This window comes from Desmodus rotundus, chromosome 5 (genome assembly GCF_022682495.2).
Source record: "Desmodus rotundus isolate HL8 chromosome 5, HLdesRot8A.1, whole genome shotgun sequence".
NCBI lineage: Eukaryota > Metazoa > Chordata > Mammalia > Chiroptera > Phyllostomidae > Desmodus > Desmodus rotundus.
Window position 1 is genome coordinate 106,058,042 of NC_071391.1, and position 11,957 is coordinate 106,069,998.

At 40.5% G+C, this 11,957-nt stretch overlaps 1 protein-coding gene across 4 annotated transcripts in view; it reads right to left on the reverse strand.

Moving 5' to 3' along the window:
* KDM3A (lysine demethylase 3A) overlaps window positions 1-7,756 on the reverse strand; it is a 50,419-nt gene extending 42,663 nt beyond the window's left edge. Inside the window, exons 1-2 of one of the 4 annotated variants that reach the window (XM_045193785.2) lie at window positions 7,657-7,756; window positions 6,889-7,100 (exon numbers count right to left, since the gene is read on the reverse strand). In XM_045193785.2, the coding sequence (XP_045049720.2) occupies window positions 6,889-7,074 (186 nt within the window). In that variant the 5' untranslated portion in view covers window positions 7,075-7,100; window positions 7,657-7,756. The other 3 variants (XM_024558424.3, XM_045193786.2, XM_024558425.3) reach the window with 3 other exon arrangements.
* Window positions 7,757-11,957: the final 4,201 nt, after the last annotated feature.

Consider the following 11,957-nt stretch of genomic DNA (forward strand, 5'->3'; position numbering starts at 1 on the left):
ATTGTGGGTGTCGGAGTGAAAGACTGAAATCAGGAGGAGAGTGGAGCGGGCGCCATTGCTCCCTCTTGGCCCCTCCCCCACGTACAGCGTCACAGCACAGCTACCAGTGTTACCCTGCCCTGGTGAACACCTAAGGCTCCGCCCCTTAAAGTAACAGAAGCACCAAGACAAAAAAAAAAAAAAAGGCCCAAATGACAGAACACTTCAAAACTCCAGAAAAAATACAACTAAGCGACGAAGAGATAGCCAACCTATCGGATGCACAGTTCAAAGCACTGGTTATCAAGATGCTCACAGAATTGGTTGAATCTGTTCGAAAAGTAGATGAAAAAATGAAGCCTATGCTAAGAGAAACAAAGGAAAATGTACAGGGAACCAATAGTGATGCGAAGGAAACTGGGACTCAAATCAATGGTGTGGACCAGAAGGAAGAAAGAAACATCCAACCAGAAAAGAATGAAGAAACAATTCAGAAAAATGAGGAGAGGCTTAGGAACCTCCAGGACATCTCGAAACGTTCCAACATCCGAATTATAGGGGTGCCAGAAGGAGAAGAGGAAGAACAAAAAATTGAAAACTTATTTGAACAAATAATGAAGAAGAACTTCCCCAGTCTGGCAAAGGAAATAGACTTCCGGGAAGTCCAGGAATCTCAGAGAGTCCCAAAGAAACTGGACCCAAGGAGGAACACACCAAGGCACATCATAATTACATTACCCAAGATTAAACGCAAGGACCTACATCCAAGATTACTGTATCCAGCAAAGCTATCATTTAGAATGGAAGGGAAGATAAAGTGCTTCTCAGATAAGGTCAAGTTAAAGAAGTTCATCATCACCAAGCCCTTATTATATGAAATGTTAAAGGGACTTACCTAAGAAAAAGATCAAAAATAGGAACAGTAAAAATGACAGCAAACTCACAGTTATTAACGACCACACCTAAAACAAAAACAAGAGCAAACTAGGCAAACAACTAGAACAGGAACAGAACCATAGAGATGGAGATCACATGGAGGGGTGTCAATAGGGGAGTGGGGGGGGGAATGTACAGGGAGTGGGGGGGGGAAGGTACAGAGAATAAGTAGCATAAATGGTAGGTAGAAAATAGACACGGGGAGGGTAAGAATAGTGTAGGAAATGTAGAAGCCAAAGAACTTATAAGTATGACCCATGGACATGAACTATAGGGGGGGAATGTGGGAGGGAGGGGGTGGGCAGGATGGAGTGGAGTGGGGGGGGGGAATGGGACAACTGTAATAGCATAATCAATAAATATATTTAAAAAAAAAAGGCATCCACAGCAACAACAAAAAATAAGAACTGCATGTCACCCACCTTCCAGGAGACCTAAGACACAGCAGCTCTGAAGGCAGCCTAAACATCCTTGGAATAGCGCCCCCAGGAGAAACAAGCTTGATCACTTTGCCACCATCAAGTTCCCCCTGAACACCGAGTCAGTCATGAAGGAGATAGAAGACAATACACTTGTGTTCACTGTGGAGGTCAAGGCCAACAAGCACTAGATCAAACAGGGTGTGAAGAAGCTGTATGACAGTGACATGGCCAAGGTCAACACCCTGATCAGGCCTGATGGAGAGAAGAAGGCATATGTTCTACTGGCTCCAGTCTATGATGATTTGGATGTTGCTAACAAAACTGGGATCATCTAAACTGAGTCTAGATGGCTAACACTAAATATAACAATTTTATACTATTAAAAAAACAAAGAATTCAGTCCAAAAGTAGGTCTCTGACTCAGAAGTAGAAATCACTCACAAAACCTTAAGTTCATATAAATGCACCAAAACACCCTAGCTTACTTAATCCACTATAAACACGCTATTCAGTAATTCATTCTAAACCTTTTATTTTAATGAATATACAATAAACTTCCTCAATATTTGGTGTAATAATCACTATTTCTACTTGATTTAAAATTCTTGCCCTAGTTGGTGTGGCTCAGTGGATTGAGTGCTGGCCTGTGAACCAAATGGTCGCTGGTTCAATTCCCAGTCAGGGCACATGCATGAGTGGCAGGCCAGCTCCCCAGTGGGGGGCATGCAAGAGGCAGTGAAGTTTCTCTCCCTCTCCCCCTCCCTTCCACTCTTTCTAAAAATAACGAAATAAAATCTTTTAGAAGTTCTTCCTCTTACTAAAGAGGCCTCTCATTTTTGGTTTCAAAAATTAATTAATAAATCTATCAACACTGTTCATAATTTCATGGACAATAGCTCCCTTTTCAACCTTTAACTAAAAAAAAAGTTTCAGTTAACTTCCATTTATCTGGCAGAACCAAATTTAAAAACCCTTTCCTCAAAGAAGTCTTCCCTTACCAAGGAGCCCTTCTCTCCCAAGAGAGATCCCTTGCTAATTGTATTCAAAACCCTGTACTTTTCCTTCCCAGCACTTATCCACATTTTGAATTATTCATTTGTGGTTACCTGATTGACATATCATTATAAACTCTAATAGGTCAAAGTCTGTGTCTGCTTTTACTTATCACCATGTTTCACTGGTATCCAGTCCCGGGTCAGTACTCAAATACTTGTTGAACAAATAAATTTCTCTCTAAATTAGGCTCCTATGTTCTGTCTCTTATTCCTTTAGAAGGGGGAAGTTCCTAACTGATGTACCACTAGCCCCAATCCCAAACCTTCTCCAGTTTTATGGCTATCTATAAAATTTAAGATCTACCCTACCCTTCCCCTCCTGCCAACAACAAAATGTGCATCCCTAACTTCCCCCAAGAAGCATAGCTTCTGGTTCGTCAGGCTTTTAACCTTGTAGTTATTAGAGAATAAGTGCAAATATGTGAACACCTACTATGTGACAAGGCTCCATGTATTCTCTCTTTGGTTCTATGTATTCCATTCATTACCATAACAAAGCAAATGTCTTTCTCAGAGGTGTTCCAAGACTGCCCATGTTCCTTTATTTCTATTCTATTTCCCTAGCCATAGAATCCAGGTCCTCTGATTATCTTCTCTTCTGACCCACATCACATCAACCTCAAACCCAAGCTAGCTTTGGATGAGTTTTCCCATCAAAGTACTGTAAGAGGAGTGAATATATACAAATTTCAGAATCAGAGAAATCTGGGTTTAAATCCCAGCTGTTTTAGTTTTCTTGGAATGAATTTAGATGCATACAATAAAATGCATATGATTACAAAGGAAATCAATTAACCTACACCCCAGGTTAAATCTAAGCACTCTGAATCATGTTTTGCTAGCTTGAAAATGAAAGTACTAACACCTACCCTCATTGAATTGTAAGGTAGATTTTAAAGACAATGTGTATAAATTATCTGGCAAGAAGATTAGGTAGTTTTAAGACCTCTTTGGTAATTTCAATGTTAATTTATCAGGGTATGACTCCTTCATACCCTGATTCTTACTCAGTTAAGAATGAGGGACAGAGAATCTTCAATATGATTATCTAACATCTATTCAGAAAAAAAAAAAAAGAGTTAAGATCTTAAAGGGTTTCACAACACTCAAGCAACATCATAATTCTTATCAAATCGCTATCTATAAATAACTTAGTTTAGGACTTTGGAGTGTTAGGTTGCATGGGTTAAAAACTCACATTAACTTTGGTTTGGGAAAAAGATGACTTTAAAAAGATAATAATGAAACCAACAGGTTGTGAGCTTTCTTCAACTTCTTTCAAGTTTCCTATCAAAATCACGTTATGTCTTTTATTTATGTCTGAGGCTTGAGATTCTATGTATAGGAATACCACCCCTCATGCCAAACAAAGCCTCTTCTGCAGAAATGTCTATAAAATGACATATCAGTAAGAATTCAAATCCAGGAAGAACTAAAGTGACTTGATTAAGCTCCTGCAAGTTGACAGATGTAACTAGTTCTCATCCCTAATTGTATTTTCCCCATGTTCCCTTGATTTAGCTACAAAAATATTACTTATGCTGTCTGACTCCAAAGGCCAAAAAGAGGCTTATCATTTCCAATTTTGCTATTTCAGATAAAGAGAATGCCACTGCTTCAATATTATTTATCTATATTGCTTTTTTGTGTAGAGAATAATTTTATGATTCCTTCATTTATTCACTCAAATATTTTGGCAAACACTGCACAACAAGCAGTGTTCTACGTGCTAAGGATATAGAGGCCAGTAAAATAAAGTGTTCAAATCTCTCTACCTGAATATTAAAACTCAGTGCTTAAGGTCTGGAGACAAATTTGAGCAAGTTATTTAACTTCTTTAAGAGTTAATTTCTAACACTAAAAAATGTGGTTTACCATCTAGGATACTTGTGAGAATTAAATAAAGTAGCATCTGCTACATGATAAGCATTTATGTTATGCCTTCACCTGAACTTCTTTGTAATCAACTAGATACATTGTGTCGGAGTAACTTTATTACAAAGTATCTCTTGAGGTGAAACAATATTAATAAGCCCTGGCCTCAATATCATCATCCCCAACTAAGCAAATCAGTCTAGACAGACCTCTACTTCTAATACTAAAAGGTTGGACAGTGCTTGAATTTTATTCACTCATATTCATCTCGGCCCTCAGTCCCACCACACCCCCCAAAACTCAGTATCCCTAAACCCAAGTGTAAGTAAGGATGTTCTCAGTTTCTGCCTGCATGTCACCAAGCACAATTTGGGTCTATTGTCTTGAAATTCTGTTTACTAACAAAACATGCCTTTAAACCTAAGCCAATTACTTCATCTTCTACTCAACTAAGGAAGGTAGCAATAAATTATAATTAGAAAGGAAGAAATCAAGTAGATTTATACCTTATATGAGACTGAGTTGTGAGGTCTGCTGATAAAAGCAAAAATCCAATGTAAGTCAAAATTGTTCTTGTATTTAAAATTCCCCACTGTCTCCAGATCAGGCACCTTAGTTCAGTGAAAAAGACACACAGCGAAACCTAGATTCAAACCCTCCCTCCATCACTTAGAAACTCGTTAAGCAAGTCTAAACAAGACTGCTTTCCCTAATTCTATTTCCTCATTCTGAAAATGAAGATATTACCAACACCTCAAAGGTTAGGGGTTAGGGAGATGTGGAGATTAAAACGTATACATGTAAAGGACCTCCAAGATTGCTTTCCTAAACTAACAGGTACTCAATCACTGTTGGGAAAGAACACCCCTAGTCCCTCATCATCAGCAAAAGAACTAAAGACTAAAGTTTAAATCAAATCTTGTGTCTTTTCAAGTCAGAGAAAAACAAATACACAAGAGAAAATTTTATTTGGCAGGTGAAATCAACTGCAACAACTATGATTGAAATCTAGTGCACAACGCCCATTTCATGGAGAAATATTAGTCTAAAGCAAAATAAGTTGACCATCTCTGCATACACTACATTCTTTCCCTAATATCAAAACCTGGTTTGCTAGGAGGAATGAAACAGAGGAGAAAAATCAAACTTCACAGTGTATGACAAGAGTCCTTTATGGTACAGTCCTTTGATCAGGGAGTATGGTAATTGAGAGAGTGAGCTCAGAAGGCAAAACCTCCTGGGTTAGAACACAGTCTATGCCAAATCCTAGGTATGTGACCTGAGGCAAGATACTTAATCTTCCTCAGCCCCAGAATTTTTATCTGTAAAGGAAGCAATATTGGTAACTACCCCCAAAGAACTGCTGTAAGGAGTAAATAAAATCATGGCTGTGAAGTGCTCAGCATGATTCCTGGCACATGGTTAAATGCTCAATGGTCACTCTCCTTTTTTACATGTAACAAGGTACATACACTATGTAAGCTTTAAAAATACATAATCCCACATCCTTTTCCCACAGCTCTCTGCAGACTAATACAGGTTTGGGCGTGCATGGCCACCTTGAAAGTATTCAAATGAATAGTTTCAGAAATCAACACATATTGACTGCCAATGCTAAAACTTGTTTCCCTTATTTGAGTAGTTTTCAAGAACAAGCAAAGATGATGGCCAAAATACTGAAACACCCATTACCAAAGGTTAGAAATCTCTTCTGTTCTGACAAATTTCCTTCATGTTATCATCACTTTGGAGTCTTTGTTAGGGTCCTTTTTCAGCTATTTTTGCACAAAGAAGTCTTTGTTGGTACAATGGCTTCCTCACTGGCTGTTCCTAGACACTCCTTTCATGCCAAAACTTCTATTATGGAGTACAATCAGAATTCATTTGTTTTAAAGAGGTCTAACTGAAAAAGGTTCTGAGTGTCCTTGTGATTAAAACCCCTTGGCCGCACTTTCCTCACTTCTCTCCCTGCCCCTAACACCAGAGGTGGAATATTTCGAAGCCATTCCTCCGACACACCATATAAGGGGCAGCTAGCTCCACCCCATCTCTCCATATATGGTCCTCTCCCACACCCACCCACAAGCACAACCAAGAACCCACTCCTGCCCCGGTGCCCCATATATGGACAAATACCCACCCTAATATGCATAATAGAACCAAACTCCTCCCTCTACACGCACACTTCATTTCTAACAGGGCTACAAGTTTAAGAAGTTGGGTAAAGAAATTAAGAGGAACAAACAAAACAAATGAAAGCACTTCCAAAAACTAGCCCTAAATTCTTAACAATTCCAACCGCCACCCAGTAGCCCAACTTATATTAACAACAACACTCCCCCTCCGGAAAAATAATCGTACAGACGTAATGGGACACAGCGCCGGTAACACCGAAGCGTGTCTGAACAACCAACCCTAAAGCCCATTTTCAGACACAAGCAACTCCAGGCCAAACATACGTCGGCTCTACACAACCATCTCAAAAACTTTTAAGGTCCAGTTCTCTGCACGTTCAGATCACAAGCCAACTTTCTGATCGCCTCTTTCACAAAAGGAGAGGAGGACGCCGGCTGTCTCGTGACCCCCGTAACGAAACGTCCGACTGCCGAGGCCGGGTTTACCTTCAGATCCTTCCTGGTAACGTCAGCGTGGGAGACGGCGCGAATGGTGCCGGAGAGCCAGGGCCACTCCGCGACGCGCTCCACGTCCCAGCCGTCGTGGCCGCCGTCGCTGCGGTCGGCCGCGGACACAGTGAGAAATCGCTTCCCTACCAACACTGGCCAACTTTCTCCGAGCGTGAGCACCATGGTTTCCACGCCTGCAGGAAGGCCTCCTCCCTGCAAAAAAACACAAAACAAAATGAATGCAACGGGGGCGGCAGGTGGTAGGGAACCGGCGAGAAATGGGCGGGGGAGGCGGGGGCAGAGGGAGGGGTCCTAACCCTGGCCGGCGGACGGGACCCCAGACGGCGGCCCGAGCGAAGCGCAACCCTCACCCAACCTCTACAGCCGCACCCTCTCCGCCCCCCATCCGCCCCCCAGGGCAAACCCGGGCCCAAGCGCCGCGTGACCCTCGCTCTCCCAAGTTTCGCTTTTCTCGAAACCTTAAACCTAAGCGCAGAGAGAGTACGGGGAGAATTCTCTGCGGATTAAGTGGATTTTAAAGTGTTCGTCCCTCACCCTAGAAGGAAGGCCCCAATGCAGAAAGCCTGTCCCAGGCGGCCGAGTCCCCCACGGTTCCGCACTTGCCCCGCCCGACACCCCGCTTCCCGGACGCGGATCCTCGGACGCTTCTCGGCCCGCCTGCGACACACGGGCGGCGGAGCCGCAGGTTCGGTTCCTCCACCTTTCTTCCTCCTCTCCCCGCAGCCGAGGCCGCAACGCTCTTACCCCGCCTCCCTGAGTCACCCGCGGCGGCCGCTGTTTCCAACCACCCAGCCGACTCCGGCTCTGACTTGGTTCAAGAGCTCTCACAAGACACGCACTGCCTCCCAGGCCCGCCCCCTCGGAGCCGCTTCCGCCGCTGATTGGCTCAGTCTAAGGAGCTGAGCGAGGCTCGTGGGCACACAGCCCGTTACTATTGGCCGGCCTGGCCAGGGCGGGGCGCGAGGAAAAAACAATTCCTTGGCTGCCTCCTCCCTCAGCCCTCCCCCTTCCGACTCCCGGACGACCCCCATTAGGTTAAAGTACACACAAGCGGAAGATCCCTCCGCCACAGCCATTCTTTGCATTTGTTGCCTCACGGACGCAAAAAAGTCCGGCGAAAGAGGTTATCAACTTTAAAGCTCAGAGGAAAATTGTAGTGTTGCACAGATAAGACTGAAGGGCGAACCCCAGGACTGTAGGTGCCCATTGGATTTGCTCCTCGAGTGCACGGGCTGTCGAACGAAGATGGGCTTTTTACTTGGCGGAAGAATCTCACAGGAAGGGCTAAAGGCGGAACAGAGTCCGCGGGGGAGGAAAGAGACTGGAACGTGCGGTTTCAAGCGTACTCAGCTAAAGGGTGGAGCGGCAGTGCTCTAGAGGCTCGTGCGCAGGCGCTTGGCAGAGCAGAGGCTAAAGCTTGGGCTGCTGGGTGAAATGGCCGCGGAAGGCGCAGGCGCACGTGGTGTTGATCATAGATAGTCTAAAGTCCGCCATTTTGAAAGAAAAATGAAGAAAGGATTGGAATCACTCGGAAATGACGTTCATTAAATTTAGAGTGAAGGAGGCCATTCAATGCCATGCTGAAGGAATTTTTTGTGTGTGTAAAGGAAGGATGAGGAGCTATTCTGAGACTTAAAAATTGAAAGACTAGGTGAAGGCCACGATAATGCAAGAGAGATGGAGAGGATGTAATTTTGAAGGACAAAGGAGGTAAGAAGTGATTTTGTCAGACTTGAAGTTTCTTGGTGGAATCAAGAGGATATGGCACAGAGGAATTGAACACCTCGCCCTTTATAAAGGCTGTTACTTGACACAGCATCGCATTTAATCCTTAACCTATTGAGTGAAGAATTCATGCTCTCAATTCTACAAGTGTGATATCTGAAAATCAGAAAAACTTAAGAAATGTATCAGAATGTATTCAAGGGATTACAGATGCAAGTTAACTCCAGGTATTGCTTTTAAACATATGTTCTGCATAATTGATGTTAATTTTGTTAATGAAGAGTAAAGCCTGAAGAATTAAGTTGGATTTATAATTTACAGACCATGCAAAGGGGGGTAATGGAGCAAAGGTAACCTATCCATTCCAACAAAAGACAAAAAAAAATGGAAACAAGGAAAGAAAAATAGAAGTATGGTAAATCAAAAAAATAAAACGAGAGGAGTAAGTCCTGGCATTCCTATTTATAATAAATATAAATTGGTTAATTTTATTCATAGGTGAACAGAAACGTGGATTGTAAACAAAATCCAACTACAAATTAATGACAAGTAAACAACAACAGCACAGAAAACTTGAAAATATTGGGCTTAAAGATTTTAATAAATGGTAATGGAAGGAATATGATATACAGATAGTAACATAATTGAAAGCAAAAGCATCAAAGAAAAGGATTTTACATTAATAAAGGATAAAGTCCATGGAGATAATAATAAATTCTTGAATTGTTACGAGTGTGAAAACATAGCCTAGTCTAAGCTAAGACTAAACTATTAGTACTATGAGGAAATTTATAGTTTGTAGTCAGAGTAGAAAATGTAAATATATCTATCCCACAGTAGGCACCTCAGATAAATTTTTTAAGTAAGTGAGGTTATGGAGGACTTACATGACATAATTAAATACTAATTTGAAACACAGTTGCTAGGGACAAGTTCTACCAAACTTCACAGAACATATAATTTCTATGGTATATGCATGGTTCCAGAACTTAGGAAAGATGTAAAGAGATCCATTGCAAAACTCTCTTATCAAATCTGAATCAGGAGACCACAAGAAAGAGGAACTATAGTTCACTTACTCTTGTGAATTATTATGAAAAAATTTTTATATAAAATATTAGCAAATTAAATCCAGTATATTTTCAAAATAAACTACCATGATTAACTAGGGTTATCATGAGTACAGGAGTACTTTAAGATTAGAAAATTACTATAACTTACCACAAATAGCTTAAAAGTGAAAAGTATGTTCATTTTAATAGAGACTGAAAAGAGTATGCAGTCATATTGAACATTGAACCTAGACAGCTGGAGGATAAATAGGAGGTCTGTCCAGAAGATACCCAGTCATGTAATATGAATAATAGAGACATTTAATGAAGAAGATATAAGAAACATTGTACCTAGGACAATGATACTTCAGTCCCCTTTTAAGTGGGCACCTTGGGGCCTCACACAGTTCTCCCAATTGCCATCAGCTGCCCCATCATATTTTCCTGAATCTTATCAACAGTTTGAAATCTCTTCCCTTTCAAAGGTGATTTTACTTTTGGGAAAATCCAGAAGTCACATGGCACCAAATCTGGGCTATAGGGGGCTGAGTCACCTGGGTCATTTGAGGTTTTGACAAAAAAATTCAGGAGACGTGATGCATGAGCAGGAGTGTTGTTGTGATGAAGTTGCCCATAGCTGTGGCCATCTGAATCATCTTAATAGTTTCTGCAGAGGACTACTCAAGCTTAATGCAAAATTTGATGTAGACTTGTTGCTCTGCTCGCTCAGTCATTTTGAATGTGAGGCCATGCAGTATGTATTCTCACTCAATGGTATCTACTGCCCCCTCTGACTCATACAGTGAAGTCATGGTTGTTCATGCATGTGAATTCTAGTCCATTCTCCTTGATGTCCCACAAAACGTTCTCATTATATTAACAATGGCTGGACTTTTTCCTATCAGACTATATATTCAATGCCTAGTCATGATTTTAGAAAATAATTTTAAACTTTCTAGAAACCTAGGAATATAAGAAATCTACCTTAGAAAAATACCCACACATGTGAACTAGGAGATATTAATAAGGTTGTTCATTTGAGCTTCGTTTGTGGTTGTGAAAAACTGGGAACAATCTAAATGTACTTGAACTGGGGAATAAGTAAAATGAATAAATGGAATGTAATACATATCATGGAAAGCAGTAGAGCATATGAAAAGAAATGAAATATACTTAAATGTACCAATAAGGATATATTAGCAAAACACATTGTAAATGAAAAAGAAAGTTGTATTTTGCAATACACATACAAAAACAACATGATATATTCTATGAAAAATACATATTAAAACTCATGATGATAGTTACTGTTATTGGAGGGTTCACACTAGAATTGGGGGTAATGGTCAGAAGTGATTTAGCATTTCTAATTCTCTCATTTTTATAAGGCAAGTGCATTCATATGGTACTTTTGAAATTTAAAGTTAATATTAAAATCCTGTGAATGGAATAACTACACTAACACTGAAGAGTATTCATGACAATTTATCGTTACTAATACAATAGTCAAGAAGGTAGTGCAATAAAAGATCAATTAACAAAAATCAAAAGAATTCCTGTTCCATAACAAACACTAAACAGAGCATATAATAGAAAACAAGAAACCATTTATGATCATAAAAACTGCAGAATACCTAAGGAAAAAACATAACATGAAATAAACAAAATGTATATGAATAAAATGGTAAGATTTTACTGACACGCATAAAAGATATTAAAAATTCCATCTCCATCTCCCTATAAAAGATGTCAGCCCTGGCTGGTGTGGCTCAGTGGATTGAGTGCCAGCCTGTGAACCAAAGGGTCACTGGTTTGATTCCCAGTCAGGGCACATGCCTGGGTTGTAGGCCAGGCCCTCAGTAGGGGGTGCACAAGAGGCAACCACACATTGATGTTTCTCTTTCTCTCATTATTCATCCCTTCCCCTCTCTCTGGAAATAAATAAAAAATAAATTAATTAATTAAAAAAATGTCATTTCCCCTCAAACTACGATTTCAATGAATGGATCAAAATAGATATATAAATAGTTAATATAGAAACAGACCCATGTGTCTATAAAAATTAGTTTATGATTAACATACCATTTAAAATTATTGTGAATAATAAAAGTATTCAGTTTGTGCCATGGGGGTCTATTGGTTATCCATTAAGGAAAAAATAATAGGTCCCTACATCAACATTCACAACAATAAGTTCTAGGTGGATCAAAGAGCTAAATATAAAAAATCTAGTATTTAAGTCTAGTATTTAATCTAGTATTCTTTTCC